Source organism: Balaenoptera ricei, chromosome 11 (genome assembly GCF_028023285.1).
Source record: "Balaenoptera ricei isolate mBalRic1 chromosome 11, mBalRic1.hap2, whole genome shotgun sequence".
NCBI lineage: Eukaryota > Metazoa > Chordata > Mammalia > Artiodactyla > Balaenopteridae > Balaenoptera > Balaenoptera ricei.
The window spans coordinates 23,699,861-23,725,984 of record NC_082649.1 but is presented as its reverse complement, the minus strand read 5'-3'; the positions used below and the strand labels follow the sequence as shown (position 1 = coordinate 23,725,984).

At 50.1% G+C, this 26,124-nt stretch overlaps 3 protein-coding genes and 1 pseudogene across 7 annotated transcripts; 2 read left to right on the top strand and 2 right to left on the bottom strand.

Annotated features, from left to right (window-relative positions):
- Positions 1 to 1,526: 1,526 nt before the first annotated feature.
- TUBB (tubulin beta class I) lies at positions 1,527 to 5,185 on the bottom strand. The gene is made up of 4 exons (XM_059938289.1): positions 4,954 to 5,185; positions 3,434 to 3,542; positions 3,054 to 3,164; positions 1,527 to 2,766 (listed from the first exon to the last, which is right to left on the bottom strand). The coding sequence occupies exons 1-4, from the start codon at positions 5,008 to 5,010 to the stop codon at positions 1,709 to 1,711; spliced, it is 1,335 nt and encodes a 444-aa protein (XP_059794272.1). The 5' UTR covers positions 5,011 to 5,185; the 3' UTR covers positions 1,527 to 1,708.
- Positions 5,186 to 6,836: 1,651 nt separating this feature from the next.
- Positions 6,837 to 20,387, top strand: MDC1 (mediator of DNA damage checkpoint 1). Of its 3 annotated transcripts, none has more exons than XM_059938281.1 (15): positions 6,837 to 7,515; positions 9,801 to 9,942; positions 10,499 to 10,879; positions 10,965 to 11,034; positions 11,330 to 12,804; positions 13,317 to 13,382; positions 13,548 to 13,637; positions 14,048 to 14,269; positions 14,955 to 14,998; positions 15,497 to 17,575; positions 17,657 to 17,776; positions 17,902 to 18,084; positions 18,307 to 18,432; positions 18,531 to 18,641; positions 19,609 to 20,387. In XM_059938281.1, exons 2-15 carry the CDS (start codon positions 9,804 to 9,806, stop codon positions 19,774 to 19,776), a joined length of 5,274 nt encoding a protein of 1,757 aa, XP_059794264.1. In that variant the 5' UTR covers positions 6,837 to 7,515; positions 9,801 to 9,803; the 3' UTR covers positions 19,777 to 20,387. The 3 variants fall into 3 exon arrangements, with proteins under 3 accessions (XP_059794264.1, XP_059794262.1, XP_059794263.1); XM_059938279.1 differs by having other exon boundaries at positions 14,048 to 14,845; XM_059938280.1 differs by lacking the exons at positions 18,307 to 18,432; positions 18,531 to 18,641; positions 19,609 to 20,387 and having other exon boundaries at positions 14,048 to 14,845; positions 17,885 to 18,010.
- A 252-nt stretch (positions 20,388 to 20,639) lies between these two features.
- LOC132375508 (U4 spliceosomal RNA) lies at positions 20,640 to 20,800 on the bottom strand (annotated as a pseudogene).
- Positions 20,801 to 23,015: 2,215 nt separating this feature from the next.
- Positions 23,016 to 26,034, top strand: NRM (nurim). 3 transcript variants are annotated; one of them, XM_059938286.1, is made up of 4 exons: positions 23,016 to 23,229; positions 23,790 to 23,986; positions 24,574 to 24,768; positions 25,124 to 26,034. In XM_059938286.1, the coding sequence occupies exons 1-4, from the start codon at positions 23,097 to 23,099 to the stop codon at positions 25,403 to 25,405; spliced, it is 807 nt and encodes a 268-aa protein (XP_059794269.1). In that variant the 5' UTR covers positions 23,016 to 23,096; the 3' UTR covers positions 25,406 to 26,034. The 3 variants fall into 3 exon arrangements, with proteins under 3 accessions (XP_059794269.1, XP_059794271.1, XP_059794270.1); XM_059938287.1 differs by having other exon boundaries at positions 23,019 to 23,229; positions 24,592 to 24,768; XM_059938288.1 differs by lacking the exon at positions 24,574 to 24,768 and having other exon boundaries at positions 23,018 to 23,229.
- The last annotated feature ends 90 nt before the right edge of the window (positions 26,035 to 26,124 follow it).

Sequence of the window (26,124 nt, the reverse complement as noted above, 5' to 3'; positions counted from 1 at the left end):
GCCTTTGCATTCAATAGGCTTTTTACAATGGGAGAGAGGCAGTAGTTACTTGTATGTTGTTATAGAATTAATCCCCCTCCCAACCCTGAAGTTCCTTATAGTCAGCAAAGCATGCTGAAGTGGAAGCAATATCAATAATTGCATTAGTCCCTAGAATTACTGAAAATACGGCCAAGGGAAATTGTTACATTTGTTAAATTTCCAGGGCAGCTTTGAGACTATTACATTGTGCTCCTTGAAGCATGAGGTATTAGATGGAACATAGTTTAGAATGGGACCATGGTGTGACATCCCTCACTAGTGATTTTTTGCCTTAGGCTGAGAAAATCCACAGGATTACAGACATCAGCGTTACCCATAACAGAAAGGAACCCTGGATGCAGTCTGCATTCGGGATTCTTCTGGAGCACTGTTAAAAACAGACTGCTGGGGTCCAACCCATTCTGGTTCAGTACATCTGGGCAGGATTGTTCAAGGGGATGCTGATCTTGCAACCATGTGACATTCATCTCAGTTCCCTTCTCTGTCCCTAGATCTTGCATCTGGGCCTATACCTACCCCAGTTACTAAGACAGGTACAGGTGGTGGGTACCAGGGATTAAGGTGTAAGGATATTCTTCTCATCAGTTTATGGGAAGTAGAATATATTATATAACTGAACTTGAGCCCCGTGCCTCCACCAGCGATCTTTCCCTGAATGAGCACACATCTCGCAACTTTTTTTTTTTCAATTCCCGTTTATTTTTGGCTCTTGGGGCAATGTCATCTTTTCAATATGAAAAAAAGCAGCAAGTTCAACACAATAGAAATCTGAAGTGTAGAATAGGACAAAACCAAGGGTAGGGGGGAAGGCAGTAGCAAAAGTAAGAGATGAGGTGTTGCCAAAAGCTGGAGGGTGTCCTGTCCCCTCTCTGGGGAATGACATTTAGGTGGTAGCACATAGCTTTCCATATAGGTACAGAAGGGCTGATAGTCATTTTTTTCTGTAAGAAAGGCAGGACTGGGGAGGGGCTTTCTGGAGGCTTAGAGACTAGTCTCTCTTGCTCCTCTTGATCCCCTTTTCTGACCAGGGGAAAGGAAGGAATCCAACATTATGAAGGAGGTAAAGTGGAAGAGGGAAGGAGCCCAGGACAGAGCTTGGAGGGAGACTGAAAATGGAGATAATACTGTTAACACCTCCCCAGAAGCTGAGAGAGGAGCAGAGAGATACCTGGAAACTAGGACTTCAATAGCCTGGATGCCCCTCTCCAAAACCCCACCCCTCCCCGGTAGGGACTTCTACCTGCTGCTTGGTTTCCTTTCCCCTGGGCTACCACATGGGCCTAGGATGGTGGTCATCTATCCGGGTTATCAGCACATGGTTCTGAATGGGATTTGATGAGACCCAGCTTCTTGAGAGTTTATCTTGAAAACAGAGAGGGAAATGTTAACTGGACAGATGGGAGGAGTGGGCACCAGAAGGAAATACAGGGTTACCCAGAATGGCAGAAATCTAGGTTCCCCAGAGTGGAAAGAGAGAGGAGACATTCAACAAACAACAGATATTTATTGAGCGCCTATTATGTGCCAGGCACTGTTCTAGAACCCCCCCCCCAAAAAAGAAAAAAAAAGACAGAGGCAGAAAACGCAAATTCTGAGGGAGAGGAAAGGGGCGGTTGAGGAAGAAGGCGGAGGGGACTGAGAAGCCTGAGGTGATGGGGACTCGGCCTTAGGCCTCCTCTTCGGCCTCCTCACCGAAATCCTCCTCCTCTTCTGCGGTGGCATCCTGGTACTGCTGGTACTCGGAGACGAGGTCATTCATGTTGCTCTCAGCCTCGGTGAACTCCATCTCGTCCATGCCCTCACCTGTGTACCAGTGGAGAAAGGCCTTCCGGCGGAACATGGCAGTGAACTGCTCTGAGATGCGCTTGAACAGCTCCTGGATGGCTGTGCTGTTTCCAATGAAGGTGACCGCCATCTTGAGGCCACGGGGTGGGATGTCGCAGACAGCCGTCTTGACATTGTTGGGGATCCATTCCACGAAGTAGCTGCTGTTCTTGTTCTGCACGTTGAGCATCTGCTCATCCACCTCCTTCATGGACATCCGCCCACGGAAGACAGCAGCCACAGTGAGGTACCGGCCATGGCGGGGGTCACAGGCAGCCATCATGTTCTTGGCATCGAAGACCTGCTGGGTGAGCTCCGGCACAGTGAGGGCCCGATACTGCTGGCTTCCACGGCTGGTTAGAGGGGCAAAGCCAGGCATGAAAAAGTGGAGACGTGGGAAGGGCACCATGTTGACTGCCAGCTTGCGGAGGTCAGCATTGAGCTGGCCAGGGAAGCGAAGGCAGGTGGTGACACCACTCATGGTGGCCGAGACGAGGTGGTTCAGGTCCCCGTAGGTTGGCGTGGTCAGCTTGAGGGTGCGGAAGCAGATGTCGTAAAGGGCCTCGTTGTCAATGCAGTAGGTCTCATCAGTGTTCTCCACCAGCTGATGGACGGAGAGGGTGGCATTGTAGGGCTCAACCACAGTGTCGGACACTTTGGGTGAGGGCACCACACTGAAGGTGTTCATGATGCGGTCAGGATACTCTTCACGGATCTTGCTGATGAGCAAGGTGCCCATTCCAGAGCCGGTGCCCCCGCCCAGTGAGTGGGTCAGCTGGAAGCCCTGCAGGCAGTCACAGCTCTCAGCCTCCTTCCGAACCACATCCAGGACCGAGTCAACCAGCTCGGCCCCCTCTGTATAGTGGCCCTTGGCCCAGTTGTTGCCTGCCCCAGACTGACCTGCAATGGGGTCAGAAGGCAAGCTTGGTTAGTAAAATGTGCAAGATACATGGCCACATTTCTACCTTTCAACTTTTGGAGTAATGCCCGTGGATGTATCTTCTCTCCCTCTCCTGTGATACACCTGTCGCCCCCCCCACAATTTACTATTTAAAGCAGTCACTACCTCCATCCTCCGTTAGATTTCAAAACACAGCCCTGTATAAGTTCTTCAGTACAATCATTTCCTAACTCTTGCTGCACCCAAATAACTTGAATAAGTATCTACTATTGTGTGTGTAACTCACCAAAAACAAAGTTGTCTGGTCTGAAGATCTGACCAAAAGGCCCTGAGCGAACAGAGTCCATGGTCCCAGGCTCTAGATCCACCAAGATAGCACGAGGAACATATTTGCCACCTACAGAGGATAAAGTAGCATTGTAAAAACTGACAGACATAAAGGTAAATATTTGGGGGCTGGGAGGCAGCCGGGGACCCAAACTAGTGATTCCAGGCACTGCCACCAGGTGGCAGCAGAGCCACTTTTGAGCCCCGATGGGGGAAATGAAAGGCCTCCAAAGGGAGAGAATGGATTCATTCAAAGGGGATAAAGGGTTTCCCAGGGAGGCAGAGACCCCAGAAAAGTGGGAGTGATGGGACCCGTGATTCACGGCCTCCTGCCCTCACCTGTGGCTTCATTGTAGTACACGGAGATGCGGTCCAGCTGCAGGTCGCTATCCCCATGATAGGTGCCGGTGGGGTCGATGCCATGTTCATCACTGATCACCTCCCAGAACTGCCGGGGGAGAGCAATGGGTCCTCAACAGCTCAGGTTCCAGCCAATTATACGCCCTCTACCGCCATTTTAATTCCAGATACGCCTGTGGCGGGCCCTCCCCTAGGGCCTGGCATTCCTTCTGCCTACCACACCCTTCGCCTAAACACCTGCACACGCGGGAAAACTGCAGCTTTCACTGCTTGGGATGTGAGATGCTGTGGAAGGTCCCGGCGATCGCAGGCACCGAGGTTGGTACATGGAGGCGGCCGACTTGCTCGGAGAAGCGCACCTCCCCGCCCCCCCTTCGCAGGGCACAAAGAGCTGGGGGCCGGAGAAAGGAGCCACTGCCGCAGGCGCCCACCCCGCCCGGCACGTGACCGCGGCGCAGGCGCGCGCCGAGCCGCCGACAAAGGGAGGCGCCGCGCGTGGGCGGGGCCGAAGCGCGAATTCCGCGCGGTAAGGGCGGGACTTGGCTCGGGCTCGCGCGCCCCCAGCCGGCTGGCCCGGCCGCATTGTCCCAGCGCGCCAGGGTCCCGCCCTTCTGCTCTAACGTAGCAGCCGCGCTTCCTCCCCGCCCCTCCCCCGCTACACTGTAACCGCGCGCAAAGGAAAAAAAAAAAAACCTCCCCCTTGGCCTCGGAATTTTATTTCTTCTTTAGCTTTTAATTTTAACCCCCTTGCTTTAAATGAGGTTTTTCTTCCTTTGTCCTACTCTTTGGCCCTGAGGAGCCCTTTTAAAGAAAGCACTCCCCCTTTCCCCTCGCTCTTTCTCCATATCTGTTCACGCCCTAAAAGGGTCTCGGTTAAGGGCAAATGAAAGAAACTGAAATTAGTCCAGCACATATTAGCCTTCCATGCACGAAAAACCGGGGGACCGCCCCTTGGGGATCGCGGGTGCCCGGAGACACCTGATCTTTTGTAAAGGATATCGCGTAGTGCAGCCCACCCTGGCGCATCGTGTCCCCCACATTTGGATCTGACCTCTCTGCAGCTGCCCGCCAGCCTCGCCCCTTCCCCCTCCGGCTTAGCCCTCCGAAGCCCCGCCAAGGGGGATGCACATGGGGAAAACCTCATCTCGCTTTGTCTCGGGCCGTTTCCGCATCTCCCTCGCTCCCGGGTCCTCGGACCGTTAGCAGATGCCCTTTTTAAGTAAAATTTTACAGAAACTCGGTTTTCCCGCCCCCTAAACCTGAAGGGTGCTTTTAACAGCTTCCCCAAAATGAGCCTGCCAAGAAAAATTCCCCACTTTTCAAAAGCAAATCCCAGCTTTGCATAATACAAACGTGTATTATATATACATACAACTTTTAAGGAGCAAAGCCTGACTAAGAATGGAGGATGCGAATGTCCCAGAGCCATTCGTCATAATTTACCTGGATTTTTTTCTTCTCAAAAATAAATATAGTCAAAAGAGGTTAAAAATCCTTACCTTGGCACCGATCTGATTGCCACACTGACCGGCCTGGATGTGCACGATTTCCCTCATTTTTAAAATTTATTGTAATCTTTTTGCTCGCCTCACAAGTGTGTACGGGGCAAGAAAATGATATGTAATTAGTTTTTCTCTGCTGCTGGTCGCAGGCTGGAAGGATGGGACGGGGCCCGGAGGCTGGAGCAGCGAGGTCCGAACTCGGCGGCAGGAAGGTTCTGAGAGGGAGAAAGGAGAGGGGAGGGCGCGGGAGGAAAGGCGGGCAGGGCGGGGCGCGCGTGCGCTGGGGCCGGGAGGCGGGAGAACGAGCCCCGCGAGGTGGTGGGGAGACAAAGCCTCACCGAGGCTGGCCCTGATTAGTCCGTGCTGGTCATGTATCAGACGTCCATTGGTCCCTGCTCTGCAGGACGAGCGCAGTCCTCCCTGGGAGTTGTAGTCCTCTATTGTTGTCCACGCTGCAAGATGAAAGAACAAATGGGTGGGTACTGGGTATGGGGGTTTTGGTTTGGGAGTTTTTAATGAAAAATGACCTTGCGCAAGGGTTCCTTCCTCTATGCCGGACTTTTCTGGTATAAAAAGAGAGTAGTTTACGGATACAGAAATTGGGAACCCGGGGGTGCCAGGCGTTGGAAGGTGGAGTGGGGGCACGCCCTGAAAGCTCCCCGCTGCGGTAGCTCTTGAGAAGACAGGACTGCTTAGCTCAGCGAAAACTGGGGAGAAATGCGGCACCCTGATCTGCTATCTAACAGCTGGTCCTTTGGTGACCCAAGGCATGGACTTCAGTAAGCTGCTGCTCCCCCAGATACCTCAGGAAGAAGGAGGGGATTGCCCTCCTGCTATTTCCTTGGGAGTTTTCTAATGATAATGTTTAGAAACAAAATTGCAGCAAGGGCTTTTCAAGATAGAGAAGTAATTGTGTGAAGGGTATGTTCAAGAATAAGTTGAATGGTTTAGAGAAGTTGATATGCCAGAAGTGTCTGTCCATGTGGGGGGTCTGGGCCTTAGAGCAGCGTTTAACACACTGTATTGTCCAGCGGAGAACTATGGGGTGAGATACCTGATAGAATTTCAGTGTCTTCCAGCCTGCCTCTCTAGACACTTTGATGAAGTCAGTGTTTTTTCAGTTCACTGATTTCACTGACTAGGTGGCTGACCATGGCAACCTTCCAGGAGCCTCAGGATTGAAATAAAAGGGGTAGGAAGGTGATGGGGAAAAAACTGGATGAGCTGAAGTCTGAGTGGCATGTTTCATCTCAGGGATTAATTCAACTTGAGAGATACTAAGTGTCCACCAAACCAGGCGCTAGGGATACAAAAATGATTAAGAAGTAGCTCACTGTTCTCCAGGATCTTGCAATTTCGTGAGAAGTGTATAAACAATAATTGAGTGTGGTAAGCACTGTGATAAAGGACATGTGATATCAAGGTCATCATTGTTAATTCACATTGGATTCAACACACATTTCTCAGTCATTTTATAAATAAGAGAACATCAAGTTGTGTAAGACCCGTCTACCCACTTAAAATAGAATGTTCATGTTTTAGGGCATGATCACAATGAAAGTAATTACGTATTTTGTGGTAGTGAAGAGAGTTCAGGGTTTACAATTAGGGAACTGGTTTCAATTTGTCTCTACCTTACATTAGTTGTAGGCAAGTTATCGGCAGAGCTCCGATTCTTTCTATAAAACCTATTTCTGCCTATTGTAGTCAGAATGAAGTGAGATAAGAATGCAAAAGGTCTTCCTAAATTATTCATGTCAAATTATTATTCTTGTCTTAGTATGACATTTAATGAAATAAATGATATTTATCATCCTTGAACCCTTCAAAGACCTCGGTCAGCCTTCAAGATGGTTAACGAAACAGTTCTGTTTGCCTAGGGATCTTTACTCTTGGAGAATGACCTCAAAATGTTCATCAGGAATGTATTCTCAGAGAGGAAATGACATGACTTCAAGACGAGCTAACTCATAAGAAAATGAACTTCCATTGCAATGAGTCCTCAAGCGCCACGCCTACGGGATATTTTCCAAACTGCAGCCTTCAGCCACGACTACAACCCGCAACCCATTTTCATTTCTCATGAGTCAGCGGACACCATGTCTGGGAGGACCGGGGAAGGACGCTCTGGCCGCACTAGATGCTTGGGGCGACGACTATGATAAGCCCCTCTATCCGTTGCTGGCGGCCAGACTCTGTGGTCGCGATTTGGAAATCTGCGCGGGAAGTGGGCGGTGCGGTGAAGCGGCGGTGGGTTGTCCTTTGGAGCTGCCCAATCGAGGTGCACTATTCTGTGCGCCTTCGGCGGCCTCTGATTACAGCCTCAGCCAACTGATCTCAGCCTCCCCGGAGAAGCCGCCCCTTTGAGCTGTAAGGGGGCGGGGACGGGGCGGGGCTCTGGCTGTGCCTCGGAGTTGGCGGCTTGCTCTGTCGGCGTGCAGGCGGGCTGTGAAAGACAGCGGCAGGAGCCAATCAGCGAATCGGCCCTCGCCCCGCTCAGGCACTCGCGCCATCCCGGTCGCGGCCGTTACTGGTGGCGCGCGCGGGGACTCAAAGTAGGTGAGTTCTGAGGGGGCCTCGCCCACGGTTCCCCGGGTGCCATCTTGGTTTTCCCCGGTGGGCGGGAGGGGCGTGCCTTTGGTACGACTGGGCGGAGGATACTTGGAAATTTGCTTCTCGAATTATAATACTCATCCTTACTTGACGCCCCTTCCTGACCTTAGGTATGAAGACACAGGGAGACGTTGGGCTAGGAGGGAACCCATGGGATGGAGGGAGATCAAAGGTGGTGGCCCATGGATTGGAGCCGAGGGTCATGGGCACCAGCTGAGTTCGCCAGTCATAAGAACGGAGTTAAAACTATCTCCAGGGAGGTGTCCTACTTTCCCAACCTGTCAACAGTTTCCCTTTAGAGTAGCCTCTTTCATACCGTTTTGAGTTTTCATCTTATTTGTTCTTTAATTAAGAGGGCAGAGTTAGTTTTACTTTTGGTTCAGGAATGTATCCCGAATACTTACAGCGGTACCAGGTGCGCAATAACTGTTGAATGAATATGATGGACCCTTGGGGAAAAGACACAGTTCTTCTGCCTGGTCCAGTTCTCGAGGTGGGGTGTGAGGCAGAAATGGAATGTTATAGTTACACTATGGTGAGAACTATCAGGATAAGTACAAGTCCACCAACCACCGTGAAACACTTAGGAACATGGGGAACACCAGAAAGCAGAGAAGACTCCAGGCAAGGCTTTGCTGAGGAAGTGACATTTGAACTGAATTGTAAAGGATGGGTAGGATTTGGACCAAAAAACTATGAACAAAGGGCTAAGGAGCTGGCTAAGGCCTGCAGATGAGAGGGACAGCGGGAGCAGTGTGTTCAGAGACTGGGGAGAAGGTCCATGTGGCTGAATCATAGGCTTGGGTGAGGTGCGGGTGGGACATACATTTGAGGATATGAGGTTCTGATTGTGGAGGGTCTTGCTAAGGAGTTTAGATTTTATTTTATCCTATGGGCATGGAAATCCATCAAAGAATATTAAACAGAGGAGAGACATTATCTGGGTGGTCCTGGACAAATTCCTTAATCCATCTGTATTGCAGTTTCTTTATCTGAGAAATAGAAAGTAATAATAAGGAATTCCCTGGCGGTCGAGTGGTTAGGACTCCGTGCTTCCACTGCAGGGGCCAGGGGTTCGATCCCTGGTCAGGGAACTAAGATCCCATATGCCATGCTGCGTGTCCAAAAGGAAAACAACCAAAAACAAAAAGTAATAATAATAGTTTACAGGATTCTTGTGATAATTAAATAAGTCAGTGAATATAAAGTAATTAGAGCAGTGCTTGACACCTACCAAGCCTCTCTTTTGGCTGTTACGATTTTTTGCAGTTTAGTCTGATCACACTGAGATGATCTGATAAAGTGTAAAAAGCATGGGCTTTGCAGCCAGAAGCATAATTATTTCTACCCTTTTCATTTACCTGCTGTGTTATCCTGATTGAATATTTTTAGCCTTAGTGTTCTAAACGCCTGCCTCATGGCTACTATGCCTGATACATAGTTGATGTTTGGCGAAAGTTATCCCAATAGTGGATAGTGAAATCAATTTAGTGGATTGCAAGTCGGCGTTTAAAAAATTGAGAAGAGAAAAAAAACAGAATGACAACTATCAGTGTGTTGTATAAAGGCTTAACATTGTTTCTCAAAACATTTATCTATAAATAAGCATGTGGAGTTTTTTTGTTTTTTGTTTTTTTAAAGATTTATTTATTTATTATTATTTATTTAATTTTGGCTGTGTCGGGTCTTAGTTGCAGCACGTGGGATCTTCGTTGAGGCATGCGGGATCTTTCATTGCGGTGCGGGGGCTTCTCTCTAGTTGTAGTGTGCGGGTTTTCTCTTCTCTAGTTGTGGCGCGCAGGCTCCAGGGCACGTGGGCTCTGTAGTTTGTGGCACGCAGGCTCTCTAGTTGAGGCGCCCGAGCTTAGTAGTTGTGGCACACGGGTTTAGTTGCCCTGCGACATGTGGGATCTTAGTTCCCTGATCAGGGATCGAACCTGAGTCCCCTGCATTGGAAGGCAGATTCTTTACCACTGGACCACCAGGGAAGTCCCAAGCATGTGTTTTTATATATATTTCTGTACTGGGGACTCTATAATATTTATTTCTTATTCCGTATCACGGTCAAAGATATTTCTTAAGTGCTTCAGAAGAATAACAACAGAATGATCGGCAGAAAGGGAAACATCAGCCTCCATAGCTATCCAGGTTTACAGCAGTTAGCAGTCTCCTCTCTGAGGCTGTGTGTGTGACCCACTGAAAGAGGTGATAATAATGTGTTTTTTTCTCAGATCATGGAAGACACCCAGGTTATTAACTGGGAAGTTGAAGAAGAGGAGGAGGTTGAAGAGAGACCCAGTGAATCTTTGGGGTGTAGCTCGGAGCCCCTTGGGCGACTGCGTATCTTCAGTAGTTCCTATGGACCAGAAAAAGGTCAGGGGTTATTGGGTGCTGAAGTACTGGTATAGGCCTCTTATTTCTGTGGGGAGGTAGTTGGAGGGTTGTAAGCTTAGATACGCATCTGGGAGATCTGAAAAAAGGTTTTACTGGGAATGGAGAAGAGGGGGCTGTTTGATCTGATTGCTCCAGGCAAGTGCCCTGGACTCAATGGGGGTGATTTTACTTTGGTAGGAGAAGATGAAGGGATTCAGATAAAAATCCAGTGAGGTCTGGAAATGGGTGGTGGTGATGTTTTGCACAACAATGTGAATGTACTTAACGTCACTGAACTGTACACTGAAAAGTTGGCTGAATGGTAAATTTTATGTATATTTTACCACAATAGAAAATAATCCAGTGTGGATGGATGGGGTATTGATTATGAATAATGCATTGCATATATTCTTTATTAGCTAGTTATCCTGGGGCCTTTTATTTTTCTGATGCATGGGGGGACCTTGAGTGAGTAGTGAGGTACTTAACAGGAACGTTTTCCTAATAGCAGGTCAGGACTCTGGCCTTGGAAACCATCTACCTCTCTAATTCTTAGATTTCCCATTATACCTCGGGAAGAATGTGGTAGGCCGAATGCCTGATTGCTCTGTGGCCCTGCCCTATTCATCTATCTCCAAACAACATGCGGTGATTGAAATCTTGGCCTGGGACAAGGCACCTGTCCTCCGGGATTGTGGGAGCCTCAATGGTACTCAAATCCTGAGGCCTCCTAAGGTCCTAGGCCCTGGGGTGAGTCATCGTTTGAGGGACCGGGAGTTGATTCTCTTTGCTGACTTGCCCTGCCAGTACCATCGCTTGGATGTCCCCCTGTCCTTTGTCTCCCGGGGCCCTCTAACTGTAGAGGAGACACCCAGGGTACAGGGAGGAACTCAACCCCACAGGCTTCTGTTGGCTGAGGACTCAGAGGAAGAAGTAGGTAAGTTTGTGTATTGGGAGGGCGGGTGAGGAGATGGGGATTGTGAGTTTAAAACTGTCAACTTACTCCTTTCTACAACTGACAGATTCTCTTTCTGAAAAGTGTGTGGTGAAAGGACCAAGGACCTCCTTTTTGGCAACAGTAGTTCCAGAGAGGTGAGTGCCAAAGGGCCAGACACCTGAGTCTTCAAAAGAAGGAGGAATCAGGGGCTGGAGGATCCATCTCTATGAGAACTTATTACCATGAAAGTCCGGGCTGGGGAACTACACATACTTGTTCAATCAACTGAATTTTTATTGAGCACCTCTGATGTGCCAAGTAGAAAACTAATTGCTGGAGATCGAAAAGAAAATACTACCTCATGTCTGCCCTCAAGGAGCTCCTAGTTGAGTGGGGTATCCCTTCTGGGGAAATAGATTCTATAGACTCTCTCTTCTCTTCCCTTCACAGCGATGAGGAGGGACCTTCGTCTGCCCTGGATGGCCCTGGGCCACCTTTTGCCTTCAACTTGAACAGTGACACAGATGAGGAAGAAAGTCAGCAACCAGGAGCAGGGGAGCCCTCCTCAGCTGCCAGAAGAGTCACCGCTGCAGAGACAGAACAGCCTAAACCTGTCACAACTGAAATCCAGCTTGAAAAGGATCAGTGTTCAGTGAAGGAGAAGAACAATGACACGAAAGTTGAGAGGAATGCGAGGAGTGGGGTGGTTCCAGTTGGAGTGATTCTGGAGAGGAGCCAGCCTGCTGGGGAGGACAGTGACACAGACGTGGATGATGAGAGCGGGCCTCTGAGAAGGCTCACTGGGGTCCATCTGGAAAGGGCCCAGCCTTGTGGCTTCATAGACAGTGATACTGATGTGGAAGAAGAGGGGATCCCTGCGACCCCAGCAGTAGTTCCTGTGAGGAAGAGGCACATCTTCCATGAAGTTGGTACAGAGAGTCCTCGGGCACCTGGCGTGGCACATCGGCAGGAGAGCCCGGCTGGTAGTGATACAGATATAGAGGAGAGGGAGGCCCCCCTGACCGTTCCTCTGGACAGAAGCCGAGCCTCTGTCGTGATCGATAGCAATACAGATGACAAGGAAGAAGTCTCAGCAGCGCTCACACTGGCACATCTAAGAGAGAGCCGGGCCGTTGCGTGGAACAGAGATGCAGATGCAGAAGAGGATAGGGCCCAACCGGTGGCCCTTCTGGAGCAAAGCCAAGCCTCTGCTGGGAGAGACAGTGACACAGACGTGAAGGAAAAGGGGCTCCCAGTGGAGAAGACAGGAACTGTTCCCAGGGGTCACACGGGCAAGGCATATTCGGAAAAGAGTCAACCTCCTCTCAGGGACAGTGATACAGAGGTGATGGAAGAGAAGAGCTCACTGGGGTTCCACCTGCAGAGAAGCCGAGCCTCTGCCACAGTGCATGTCAACACACAAGTGGTGGAGGAAGTCCCACCAGGGCCAGCTGTTACACTTCTGGAGAAGCATCAAGTACCTGTAGCATGGACACGTCAAACAGATGTGGAAGCTGAAGGAGGCCCAGCAAAGCTGCCTGTGGTGTATCTAGAAGAAGCCCAGCCTCCTCTAGCTGGGGACTGTGGCCCAGATGCAGAGGAGAACACATCCTTAGCAGCCTCAGCAGTGGCAGATGTAAGAAAGAGCCAGCTTCATGCAGAAGAAGATACTGGGACAGAGTGGGCTGCAGCCGTTCTTGAACAGGGCAGAGCTTTTATGGCTGGGGCCCAGGGTGGGTCACCCGCGGCCCAAGTGGAGCAGGACCTTCTCCCTGTCTCAAGGAATAACATAGCACATCTGGTGGTGGACACAGGCACTCCAGGGGAACCCACCCAGCCACAGAGAGAGGGGGCCCAGACCCCCACAGAAAGGGAGAGAGAACCACATGTGGATAGGACCATGAACTCTGGAGACAACCACGATGGTTAGTGCTGGCCTTCCTTCTTCCCTTAACCCCTGCAATAAAAAATGCTTCTAGGGTATCTTAGTTCATTTGAGCTGCTATAACAAAATACCATAGACTGGGTAGCTTATAAACAACAGAAGTTTATTTTTCACAGTTCTAAAGCCTGGGAGGTCCAAGATACCAGCAGATTCAGTGTCTGGGGAGGCCCCGCTTCCTTCTTCATAGGCAGCCATCTTCTCACTATGTCCTCACATGGCAAAAGGGCCCATGGAAGCTCTCTGGAGTCTCTTTTGTAAGGGCACTGATCCCATTCACGCGGGCTCCAACCTCATGACCTAATCACCTCCCAGAAGCCCCACCTCCTAATACCCTCACACTGGAAATTAGGTTTCAATGTAAGAATTTTGGGGGAGACACAGAGATTCAGTCTATTGCATGGGGTTGGGGCTGAGGAGAGAATAGTAGAGAAAAAGGAAGGAGTTAAGGGTCAGCTGTGATTTTTTAATTATCCTATATTCCTCCCCCACCAGATTCTGAAGATCTGGACCTACAAGCTACCCAGTGCTTTGTGGAGAGAGAGAATCAGAGCCTGGAAGGTGAGGACATCTGTGTCATGTGGATACTGGTACAAACAGGAGCTTGGAGATCAGACTGGTAGTCCTTGAAGGGTGTGAAAGCTGGGACGGGCAGGGTGGGAAACTAAGAATGGGACCCCGGAGTTCTGTGGAGCAGTGCTCAGGCCATGCTTTCTTGTGCAACAGTCCCCAGCATGGAGGATGAACCCACGCAGGCCTTCCTGTTTACTCTGCCCCAAGAGCCTGGCCCTTCCCGTTGCAGCTTCCAGGCCACAGGTATAAGAAACTCTCCCCTCCTCTGTGTCCCTAACTTGGCATCCTTATTTTCCCCCTCTACACGTTTCTTTTATATTCCTTGACATTTTGCTGATGTTCCTCCATCTCATCAGAAAAAAATGCCATATTAAGTCAGACCCATAGAGCAACTAGTCTAGCATAAGTTTTTAAGAGGCTACTGAGAGAGCTTTTATATGAAGGTTTGGGCTTACTTTTTGAGACAAATGTTAAATGTTATGACTATCTTTCTTATTCCCAGCTTTCCTTTAATAACCCATTTAAATTTATTATGCATGAATTTGTCTTCATCTTTTCTCAAGCTATTACCTTTTCAACCTACATTCCTCTCTCTCTCTCTCTCTCTCTCTCTCTCTCTCTCTCTCTCTCTCACTCACTCACTCTGCTTTCAGGTTCCCTGGATGAGCCATGGGAGGTCTTGGCTACACAGCCATTCTGTCCGAGAGAGTCTGAAGCCTCTGAGACCCAGCTCATTGCCACCCACATTGAAGCCCATGGACCTTGCCCCTCTCCACCTACGGCAGCACCACAAGAGCAACATCCAGAAAGTCCAGTTCATGCAGAGTCACTGGGGATTCAAGGCAGAGGGATGCAGACTGTGGAGGAAGACATGGGTACACCAAGAGAAACAGCAGAGAGGGTGACCCCTGAGAGAGGGCCATTGGAGAGGGAAACTGAGAAACTGCCCTCGGAAGGAGAGAGGGAAGATGTGTTGGGAGAGGAAGAATCAACCAGGGGGATACAGGACAGAGAACAAAAACAGGTGTTAGCTAGGGATACTCAGAAACAAGAGTCTGACAAAAGAGTAAAAAGTGCAAGTACTGAAAGGGATATGGAGACTTTGAAGGTAGAAATTGAGACACCTAAGGAAATACAAGAGAAAGAGAGAGAAAAGCAGACTCTTACAAGAGAAATATTTGACAGAGAAGCAGAGAAACCAGTAGCAGAGAGAGAGTGTGAGGCAGGTGGGTTAGAAGGGAAGGTACCCAAAGTGATGCTGGACAGAGGCCCACAGACAGGGGAGACAGAGGCGGGGGGCCAGGACCAGAAAGGCCAGGCCTCAGGTTCGACACCAGAGCCTGGAGCGGGGGCGGGAGACCTTCAGGGACTTGCTTCAGACCCCATAGCTTCTGGGAGCCAGTCAGGTGGAGGAAGGGGTGCCCCAGTGAGACCCAGGAGGCAGCAGAGAGGTAAGTGAAGGTAGAGGGGAGCCTAAGGTGGTACACAGCCCTCATGATAATCAACCCCTAAGTGACTGACTGCTTAGACCTCAGCTACTTGTCTTTCCCTTCTGTCTAGGCTACTTGAATTGTAAGATGCCACCTGCTGAGAAGACTTCCAGGGTGAGAGCTGCTTTCTGTACCCACCTCCCCACTCCACAGGTCATCTCTGCATCTCCTCCACTGCCCCTTCCCCTGACCTTGCTTTCATCTACTCCTTTCCCCATGTTTTTAACTTTTCTTCCATTTTCACTGCTCCTTAGTTGGCTTCTTAGTTGGCTCCTTAGTTGGCTTCTATCCGTTTACTTTGACACCTGTTGTTTTCCGTATCTGTTCCCCAAGTTCTGTCTCCCTCTCCCTGACTCAGAAAGCTCCTTTTTTCAAGTCCCTTCCCTCTTTCTCGTAACCGTCCTCTTTATTAGCATCATCCATATATGGAGAATACTATACTGGCATTTTGGGGAGAGGTCTTTGGGAAAGAGGAAATTCCCAGTCTAATGGAACAGACAGAAAGAGAAATGCCACGAGTACACTCTATAAACAAGGATCAAGAACAGTATCCAAGTCCTGTCTCTCTTCTCTCTGTCTCCTCCTCCCTCACTGGCTTCCATTTCTCCCCAGGGTGATCAGGAATCCCCAGCTGCTTGTCGGCCTCCGGCAGTGCAGGAAGCTTCCGCGCCACTCCAGAACCCCCTCATCTCTCAGAGCCCCAAAAGTCCTGCCCCTCAGTCCCTCCTTTCGCCCTCTCCACCTCCTTCAGAACCGCCCATTCCCAGGACCAGACAAAATGAGAGTCAGGAAGCTCTGGAGACTCCTTTTTCCTCAGAGCTGGACGCTCTCCACCCAAAACCCAAAGTCAAACCCCAAGGGTCCTCTCCAGTTTCTTCTGTACCCCTTGAGCCCCACCCTACCCCCTCCACAGACCAGCCTGTCACCCCCAAGCCCACATCTCGGGCCACTCGGGGCAGGACACTTAGGTCCTCTGTCAAAACCCCTGAACGAAATGTCTCCACAGCCCCTGAGCTCCAGCCTTCTGCCCACACAGACCAGCCTGTCACCCCCAAACCCACATCTCAGGCCACTCGGGGCAGGACACAGAGGGCTTCTGTCAAGACTCCCGAACCAGTTATCTCCACAGCCCCTGAGCCCCAGCCTTGCACTTCCACAGACCAGCCTGTCACCCCCAAACCCACATCTCGGGCCACTCGGGGCAGGGCACTCAGGTCCTCAGTCAAAACCCCTGAACGAAGTGTCTCCACAGCCCCTGAGCTCCAGAATTCTGCCCACACAGACCAGCCTGTCACCCCCAAACCCACATCTCGGGCCACTCGGGGCAGGGCACTCAGGTCCTCAGTCAAAACCCCTGAACGAAATGTCCCCACAGCCCCTGAGCTCCAGAATTCTGCCCACACAGACCAGCCTGTCACCCCCAAACCCACATCTCGGGCCACTCGGGGCAGGGCACTCAGGTCCTCAGTCAAAACCCCTGAACGAAGTGTCTCCACAGCCCCTGAGCTCCAGAATTCTGCCCACACAGACCAGCCTGTCACCCCCAAACCCACATCTCGGGCCACTCGGGGCAGGGCACTTAGGTCCTCTGTCAAAACCCCTGAACAAAATGTCCCCACGGCCCCTGAGCTCCAGCCTTCGGCCCACACAGACCAGCCTGTCACCCCCAAACCCACATCTCGGGGCAGGACACAGAGGGCTTCTGTCAAGACTCCCGAACCAGTTATCTCCACAGCCCCTGAGCCCCAGCCTTCCACTTCCACAGACCAGCCTGTCACCCCCAAACCCACATCTCGGGCCACTCGGGGCAGGGCACTCAGGTCCTCAGTCAAAACCCCTGAACGAAGTGTCTCCACAGCCCCTGAGCTCCAGCCTTCTGCCCACACAGACCAGCCTGTCACCCCCAAACCCACATCTCAGGCCCCTCGGGGCAGGACACTTAGGTCTTCTGCTAAGACCCCTGAACCAGTTGTCCCCATAACTCCTGAGCCCCAGCCTTCCACCTCTAAAGACCAGTCTCTCACCCCTGAGCCCACATCTCAGGCCACTCGGGGCAGGACACATAGGTCCTCTGTCAAGACATCCCAGCCAACTGAACCCACAGCTCCTTACCTTGAACCTTCGTCCCCCACAGACCAGCCTGTCACCCCCAAAGTCATAGCTCAGTGTGGTCAGAGCAGGACACTAAGGTCTTCTACAGTAAGTGCTGTGCCAGTTCCTACCACCCCTGAATTCCACTCTCCAGTCCCCACAGAACAGCCTATTCCCCCTGAGCCCATCCCTGAAGCCAATTGCAGCAGGAGGCCAAGGGCCACTAGGAAACCTGGGTCTCTCACAGCTCACGTTCATGAACCCTACTCTGCGCCCTCCGAACCTAACTCCCGGTCCTCAAGGAACCAGAGACGAGGGGCGGTGAGAGCAGCCGAGTCCCTTAGCACCATTCCTGAGCCTGCCTTTGCCCAGCTTCCCGAGGCACCCACTCATGCTCCCCAGATCCCAAAGGGGGAGGCAGCAGATAGATCTGGCTTCACCCCAGAGCCCCAGCCTGAGGCCTCTCAAAATCACAAGAGGCCTTTAGCTACTGTGGACTCACCTCCACTTCAAAAACGGCTCCAAAGAGAAGTTCCCCAGAAGACAGCATTCCTTAAGGAAGAAGAAGAAAATCCTGCAGCGAAGCTGAGGAAGATAGAGGTGAGGAGGGGGCTGGAGTCACCTAGTTTGGAAAGAGCTTGGGGGCTTGGAAACTCCCACCAAGTTCTCTCTCAATCCCAGGATGTAGTGATTCCAGAACCAGGCAAGAGAAAGAGAGAGCAGACAGAGGAGGAGCCCCGGGAAATACCGAGCCGCAGCCTGCGACGGACCAAACCTATCCAAGAGTCCACGGCCCCCAAAGTAGGAGAGAAGGGCCCTGGGGCTTTGTGGGAGGTGGAGATGTGGTAGGACGGGAGGAGACCCAGGGGATTTGGGAGACGATGGCGCTGGTTGCCGTGACCAGCTCAGGCTAACCCCCTTCACAGGTGCTCTTCACAGGCGTGGTAGATGCTCATGGAGAGCGGGCAGTGCTGGCCCTGGGGGGCAGTATGGCCAGCTCAGTGGCTGAGGCTTCCCACCTGGTGACGGATCGGATCCGCCGGACAGTCAAGTTCCTGTGTGCCCTGGGGCGGGGCATCCCCATCCTCTCCCTGGACTGGCTGCACCAGGTGGGAGGCCAGGAGATGATGACAGACCCGTAGAGATAGTGACGGGAGAAGGCTGCTCACATGGGGCTCTAGAAAGCGGTGGGAGGAATGTGGGTACAGGAAGACGAGGTTAGTGAAGCAGAAGGCTTAATTCTGAAAACACCTCGTGAGCTCCCTGTAAACGCTAGACAGAAGAGCTGGGTGAAGGGCTGGGCTGAGCTTTGATACTGTTACCGTCCTTAGTCCCGCAAGGCAGGTTGCTTCTTGCCCCCGGCTGAATATGTGGTGACTGATCCTGAGCAGGAGAAGAACTTTGGCTTCAGCCTTCGGGAGGCCCTGAGCCGGGCTCGGGAGCGAAGGCTGCTGGAGGTGAGAGGCCATCTTCTGCCCCACACTTCAGCTGTTTCCCAGCGGTCCACGGCCTCTCAGTGCATCATCTACTGTCTCCGCCATTCTCTTCCTCCTAGGGCTATGAGATTCACGTGACCCCAGGAGTCCAGCCACCACCACCTCAGATGGGAGAGATCATCAGCTGCTGTGGAGGCACCGTCCTACCCAGCATGCCCCGGTCCTATAAGGTAGGGGTGGTGTGTTCAGGATCTGGTGAGGTGGCAGTTAGAGAGGTGGCTGGAATGGGAACAGGTTAGAGGAAAAATGGAGGTACAGTTGGGAACACGGAGTAGTGAGAGGCTGGGGGAAGACCTCTGGTATAGAGAGGGATAGAGAAGGAAGAGGTCTGCTGATACCAAATGGACTTATTTTTATTTTTGTATTTACAATTTTTTGAAATATACACAAAGGGAGAGGGAATAATGCAGCGAACCACCATATACCAATCACTCAGATTCAACAGGTTAATTTAGATTTTGCTGCATTTGCTCTATCCCTTTTTTTTTTCCTTTTTCTTTCATTTTCTTTGCTGAAATTTTTAAGGGAAACTGCAAAGGTCATTATTATTTTTTCCTACATACTTAAAATGTACATCTCTAAGAAATATGTACATTTCTTACATAATCACATGCCGTTATTGGTCAATAACAAAATTAACAATTGTTTCCTGGTAACTTTGTCTTACTCCATTAATCAAATTTCTCGAGTCATCTGAAAATGTCTTTTTACAGTTCAAATCAGGACTCAAACAAGGTCCATGTATCCCCACAATGGCGCTGTATCTCTTAATTTGCTTTTACTCTAGGGCATACCCCCCAACCCACCTAGCCTTTTTCCTGCCATTGACTTCCTGCAGAAACTAGGTCACTTGTCCTTTAGAATGTTCCACAGTCTGGATTTTTCTGTTTGCTCCCTTGTTGTGTCATTTATCTTGTTTTTCTATCTTTTATATTTCCTGTAAATCGTAGTTAACTTTAAAAGGTTGAACAAATTCAGGTTCAACTTTTGTGGCAAGAGTTCTTCATACACAGTGTGTGTCATACGGCTTCCCATCAGGAGGTACTGTTTTTGTGCTGCTAAGACTGATTAGTGGGTCCCGAACCTATTTCTAGGATTCTTTTTCACCCCTGATTTTCTGTTTTCTCTTTCTTCCAGCCTCAGAGAGTTGTGATCACATGTTCCCAGGACTTCCCTCGATGTGCCATTCCATTTCGGGTTGGGCTGCCCATCCTCTCACCTGAGTTCTTGCTCACAGGAGTACTAAAGCAGGAAGCCAAGCCAGAGGCCTTTGTCCTCTCCACTTTGGAAATGTCATCCACCTGAAAACCCCACCCCAGTATGCTTTTCCTCCCAGACCAATATATAAAGTGTTAGAAATATTTGGAAGAAAGAACTTAGGGCTTTAGAAAGGATTGGGGTGTACTGATCTGATTTGTCTTGGAACACGGGTGGGGCCGAAAAGGCTTGTTGGTAAACAAAGACAGGGAGATTGGGAGCCACAGATTTTCTTAAATGGCCATTTAAAGTTGGCCAATCCCATGCTCAGATATCTTAAGTTGCTGCTCATATTTAGCTGGACTGATGTGCTTATTGCTCTATGGCACGCACAGTGTCCTGCCTCCTGTTTGGAAACCATTTGTTTCTCTTCTTCTTTTCTTACTGGGATTCTTACTCATCCTGCAAAAGATAGTGGAAACAATTTTAGTGTCCTGAACTTGAAAGAATGCTTGGAGTGAGTAAATTTGAAGGTGGAGTTATGGAATGCTACTAAAATATTTTCCTCTCTCCTTGCCCTATCTCGTTAGAAGCATCCTTTAGCTTTGACGTTGAGCAAATCTCTGCCCTTTTTTTTTTTTCTGGCCTGCTTTTCCAGTATTTATAAAGTTAGCTTAGGCTTAACCTCTGTGATAAATAAATATTCACTATGTGCCTTATGGTGTAGTACAGTTTTATTTTGTAAATTTTAGAAGTTGGTTGATTACAAGGATGTAGAGAAATTGGAACCCATCTACATTGCTCATGGGAATGTAAAATGATTCATCCACTGTGATAAGCAGTTTGACAGTTTCTCAAAAAGTTAATTATAGAATTACCATATGACCCAGCAATTCTACTCATAGGTATATACCCAAAAGAATTAAAACAGATGTTCAAACAAATACTTGTATACAAATGTTCATATCAACACTTTCACAAGAGCCGAAAGATGAAAACACCACAAATGTTCATCAGCAGATGAATGGATAAACAAATTGTGGCATATCCATACAATGGAATAGTTTTCAATTAGCAATAATCGCGCCTCGGATAAACCTCATTGGCTACGATACTGCCACTGCGCAAAGCTATGGAATATATTCAGCCATAAAAGGGGATGAGGTACTAATTGTGCTACAGTGTTTTGAGGATGAATCTCAAAAGCATTGTGCTAAGTAAAAGAAGCCAGACACAAAAGGTCACATTGTATGACTCCACCTGTAGGAAATACGCAGGATAGGTAAATCCATAGAGACAGTAGATGGTGGTTGCCAGGGCTGGCAGGGAGAGAAAATGGGGAATGACCGCTTAATGGGTACAGGGTTTTATTTTGGGGTGAAGAGAAAATGCTTTGGAACTAGAGAGAGGTGGTGGTTTCACACATTATGAATGTACTAAATGCCACTGGACTGTTCTCTTTAAAGTGGCTAATTTCATGTTATGTGAATTTCACTTCAATTTTAAAAAATACTGATTAGTTTTGGGCAGTTTTCTGCAGGTAAGTTATACTTAAGTTTGGAAAACTTTGGTGTAGTAGAAACAGCATGAGCTTTGCCAAACACTGTGCTGGCTTTTAAACATACCTAATCTCACAATATGTATTAAGCATAGCCATAGTGGGTGTGGCACACAGTAGGACCCAGATAAATATTAGTCCCCTTGCACTGCTCAAAGCCTTGTACTGTGTGAAGCTGCCTGTGTCCTTGAGGTCCACTGGATTCCTTACAGCACCTGCTGTCTCTATAGCCCCACTTAGCACTCATGTGCACACCCACTCCATGACTGGTACAATTTAAGTGCCCCAATTTAAATTTCTAGAGAAGAGAGATCTTTTCTTACACTTCCAATGAATCCTACAGCTCATAGCACATTGTGTAATAAATGTCTCTGTCAGTCAGGATCCTAAGAGGAAACTATGGCACAGTCAAATTAGGATAATTTGGAGAGAGTTCAATGAAGTGAAAATTAGAAGTAGGCAGAGTGTAGAGAAATCACAAAGAATATTGCCAGTACCCAAAGCTCTGTTGTGGCCACCTGTAAACCCAAAAGGTTGAGAGGAGGGAACAGTTACATAGAAAGGCTTCCCTCAAATGCTGTGATTTTCTTTGATGTAGTCCATTCGGGACAACTTCCTGAGGCAGAAAGCAGGATGGAGAGTGAATCAGAAGGGAAAACATAATGATGTCTGGTACAGTATAAAATAGCATTGATTCAGAGGAGAATGGGAATACTAAGCCTCCAGGAGGGAGAAGGAATGTAGAGCCTGTAGGATGCTGTTTGGCAATTTTGTCATCCCTGAGCCCACAGGACTGGCAGCTCCTTAATTCTTATCTTGGGAAATTTTCTTGATCTCTTTAGGCCTATGTTTCTTCTATTAGCTGAGGGAATTAGCTTCATGATCTCTAAGTTCCTTACTATGGTCATAGCTACTGTGACCAGGTCCTTAGCTACATGATCTTTAACTCTAATGGAGAAAAACCTTACTTTACTTTGATTTTTAGATGTGAATGTTAGTCTGTAGGTATTACAAACAGGTCTGTAGGAAAAATTTTGGACAAAAGATCTTAGTGCTTTCTGACTAGTAAGTGGAGTCAAACTAATGAGGTTGTATAGGTAGTTAATTATCACAAGCTTGGATAAAATGAACATACTACAGTTTACAACTGTAATAAAGTTTTCTATCACAAATATTTTAACATATTGTTACTCTCATGGTTACAAAGTAACAGCCTTTGGCATTAACAGAACAAATCTTTCAGTGTTACAGACAAGTTCTCTCCCCTTAGCAAGTGGAGAGGCAACAACTCAACTTTATAATAAATTACAGACTAAGCGTTAATTTGTGGTAAAATAGTCACTTTTTCATCTAACAAGCTGTAATGGGTGATTCAGAGCTTTGGGTTCTCAGCCTGGGTCAACAGTCTTCCGTTCTCTCACCGTTCACTATTAAAGTGTTAACTGAGGCTTTGTAACCTCTGACTCTGGCTGTTTTCTAGTCAAAGCTGTTAAAGGAAAGTGGGATCATAATGCTGTTTCTGCAAGAACCCTGCAAGAGAGGAACTGTCTTCATTTTAGATGCGAAAACTAGCCCAGCTGCGATTCAAACCACGTGACTGACTGAACAGCCGCTGCCCTTCTCACCTCTCACTTGGGATTCTAACATTCCCTTCTGTGACGCGGAGATCGCAGACCGGGGAAAGGCACTCAGGGATCGGCCCTGCAGCTCGGTGTGAAAGAGCCGCGCGCGCCAGCCGGAAGCCTGGGCGTCGGCGCGCGGGAGCCCCGCCCTCCTGGGCAGGGTCCCAGGCGGGAGGCGGGGTCGGGGCGGAGCCTACGGCCGCGGGAATCCCAAACCCGCCCCTTTCCCCACCCCTCCATTTCTCGCCATGGCCCCTGCACTGCTACTCGTCCCTGCTGCCCTCGCCTCTTTCATCCTGGCCTTTGGCACTGGAGTGGAGTTCGTGCGCTTTACCTCCCTTCGGCCACTTCTTGGAGGAATCTCGGAGTCTGGTGGTCCGGGTGAGCGGGAGGGAGCGAGGATGAGCTCTGGGGTAGGGAGGTGGAGCCGGAGCAGAGGGAGCGGGGGCGGGGCTTGGAGACAAATGACAGGGGAAGTCCAGGAGAGGGAACTAGAACCGTGAAAGCCGCCGAGACGCTGCAGGCGAGACCAGAGGGCTAAATTAGGTACTCAGGGATTAGCGGTTTGGAGAGGCGGGAGAGTGAGGACTGAGGGGGAGAGAAAGGGCGATGAGCAGAGTATTCTAAGGAAAGGCTTCGTAAAGAGGACTATGGAGAGTGTTATAAAGAGGGAGCATTTGGAGAACCGAAACAAGAAGGGCACTCCAGCCATGCCTTTCGTGACTGACCAGCATGAATCCTCTTCCCCAGCTCTGAAGGAGGCCTGGGGAAGAGGGAAGAAACAGGGAATAGAAAAGTGAGGTGGGCAAAGCCTAGAGAGGAAGCATTAAGGCTCCTGAAAGCATTAAGGGACATGGTCTGGGGTCCCAAGAGGAGATAAGGGTAGGGAGTTTTTCCCACAGTCTTCTTGATCTTTTGTCCTTTTCTCCAACTCCCGCTAGATGCCCGCCAGGGATGGCTGGCTGCCCTGCAGGACCAAAGCATTCTTGTCCCCCTGGCTTGGGATCTGGGGCTCCTGCTACTATTTGTGGGGCAGCACAGCCTCATGGCAACTGAGACAGTGAAGTCATGGATGTCCCGGTACTTTGGGGTCCTTCAGAGGTCACTGTACGTGGCATGCACTGCCCTGGCCTTGCAGGTATGAAGCCCTGGCAGCCGAGTCCTCAAGGGAAACAGTCTGTGGGAAGGATTCCATCGATTGGAGAGGCAAGGACCTTAGGCTTCTGATAAAACATGGGTTTAGGAGGAGAACTAAGGGTGTTCAGGACTGTAATCTCAGCTCCCATTCCTCCACAGCACATATCCTACTTTTTATCAAGAATGGTGTACTGCTTGTCATTCCCCGAGCATGATATATGCATTCTCACCGTTGCAACTTTGTTCATGTTGTCCTGCTTGAGATTCCCTTGTTAACTCCTCTTCAGTCCTATCCTTTCTTCAAAAGCACTTCCCTAGGGCGCAAGAGAAAGCTTCCCAGTTAGTACTCATCTATTTCTCAGTGGGTGCTTGGCCTAGGCTACTTTGTGTACCTATCTGGTGACTCTCATCCATTCTTTTAAGTCCTCAGAGTAGAGACAAGTCATTCTTACATACTTGGGACCCCATCCAGTACCCTCCACATGTTGAACATGCTCATGGTAGAGGCGGGGAGAGCAGCAGGCCAGCCTGGGGTGGGGGCAGCCTCTGGGTCTAGGTCTTTCAAGGGTGGGCTGCTGGGATACCCAGTCCCTCATCCTCCTTCAGCTGGTGATGCGGTACTGGGAGCCCGTGCCCAGGGGCCCCGTGTTGTGGGAGGCTCGGGCCGAGCCATGGGCCACTTGGGTGCCCCTCCTCTGCTTTGTGCTCCACGTCATTTCCTGGCTCCTTATCTTCAGCATCCTTCTCGTCTTTGACTACGCAGAGCTCATGGGCCTCAAACAGGTGAGGCTCCCAGATCCCTACCCAAGACCTCTGATCCTTTCTAGAATACCTCTTTCCCCTCCAAGGATGTCCCTCCTCCTCCCCTACTCTTCCACCTGCCTCTTGCTTTTGACTCCCTCACCTCCCTTTCTTGTAAGATAGTCTCCCCTCAGCCCTCCCTCAAAGGCCAGAAACCATGGGCTTCCTGGGCCTGGGGAAGTTTCATGGACCAGAGATGAGGGTCAGGGACCCCAGCCTCAGAAGGGTGGTTCCTGGGCCTGCGTTATAGAAGGAGGGTGCCTGGAAGGGGAGGAAAGAGGCAGCTAAGTTGCGACAAGGGCTTGACTCCATTTCTAAGCCATTCTCCCTCTCCTAGGTGTACTACCATGTGCTGGGGCTGGGTGAGCCTCTGGCCCTGAAGTCTCCCCGGGCTCTGAGACTCTTCTCCCACCTGCGCCACCCAGTGTGTGTGGAGCTGCTGACTGTGCTATGGGTGGTGCCCACCCTGGGCACTGACCGCCTCCTCCTTGCTCTCCTCCTTACCCTCTACCTGGGCCTGGCTCACGGACTTGACCAGCAAGATCTCCGCTACCTCCGGGCCCAGCTGCAAAGAAAACTCCACCTGCTCTCCCGGCCCCAGGACGGGGAGGCCGAGTGAGGGGCTAGCCCTGGTTCCAAGCCCTGTACTTCCTTTTCCCCTCCAATTCCAAATCCCCTTAACATCCAGGCCTTGGCTGCCTCAGACCAGAGGCCCAAATCCATGGACTGAAGGAGCTGTCCCTTCCCTTGCTTGAGCCTCCACTCCTTGGGTCCAGCTCCATATCTTAAATTCTGAGTTTCAGCCATTGGACTCCAAGGGCCACTTCTCACCAGCCAGGAAGAGGGAGTGGGGAACTTATCTGTCTCCTCAGAGTTTAGGGCTTGACCCTCCATTAACAACCTCCTCACAAGGAGAAGGGTCTGGCCTGACCACTCCCCTGGTCCTATTTCTGGCCTCTGCGCCTCAAGGATCCTCTTCTCCACGTCTAGCTCCCCTCCTAGGAGCTGGACCAAGGTCTGCCAAGTTTGATGATAGTGGCTGCCCCATCAGGCTCCACACCTTGAAGCTGCAGCCCAGCCCCACTGTCTGGCCTTTCCAGCTCCCTAGGCCCTGGCCCAGGGCTCCAGATTCATGAACCTAGTTGAGCGGATTCTCCTGCTCTTAATTCGGGGGACTAAGGGCTCCCTGCTCTCCCGAGTAACTCGCGCTACAGGAAAATAAAAATCAGCCTGGTTTTTCTACGTGTAGCATGCAGTCTGTCAGTGTCTCTCAAGCTGCAGGGCTGACTCTGGGAAGGACAGGCGAGCCAGACTCGAGTCTGGGCATCGGCCGCGCCC

Excerpts from the sequence above, each read along its gene's own strand:
- MDC1 (XM_059938279.1), top strand. The coding sequence starts at position 9,804 with ATGGAAGACACCCAGGTTATTAACTGGGAAGTTGAAGAAGAGGAGGAG. Across the intron at positions 9,943-10,498 it reads TTCCTATGGACCAGAAAAAG|ATTTCCCATTATACCTCGGG; the intron begins GTCAGGGGTTAT and ends TCTAATTCTTAG. Across the intron at positions 14,846-14,954 it reads ACCCAGGAGGCAGCAGAGAG|GCTACTTGAATTGTAAGATG; the intron begins GTAAGTGAAGGT and ends CCTTCTGTCTAG.
- TUBB (XM_059938289.1), bottom strand. The coding sequence starts at position 5,010 with ATGAGGGAAATCGTGCACATCCAGGCCGGTCAGTGTGGCAATCAGATC. Across the intron at positions 3,165-3,433 it reads GTACTACAATGAAGCCACAG|GTGGCAAATATGTTCCTCGT; the intron begins GTGAGGGCAGGA and ends TATCCTCTGTAG. Across the intron at positions 2,767-3,053 it reads ACCAGACAACTTTGTTTTTG|GTCAGTCTGGGGCAGGCAAC; the intron begins GTGAGTTACACA and ends ACCCCATTGCAG.
- NRM (XM_059938286.1), top strand. The coding sequence starts at position 23,097 with ATGGCCCCTGCACTGCTACTCGTCCCTGCTGCCCTCGCCTCTTTCATC. Across the intron at positions 23,230-23,789 it reads CTCGGAGTCTGGTGGTCCGG|ATGCCCGCCAGGGATGGCTG; the intron begins GTGAGCGGGAGG and ends AACTCCCGCTAG. Across the intron at positions 24,769-25,123 it reads AGCTCATGGGCCTCAAACAG|GTGTACTACCATGTGCTGGG; the intron begins GTGAGGCTCCCA and ends TCCCTCTCCTAG.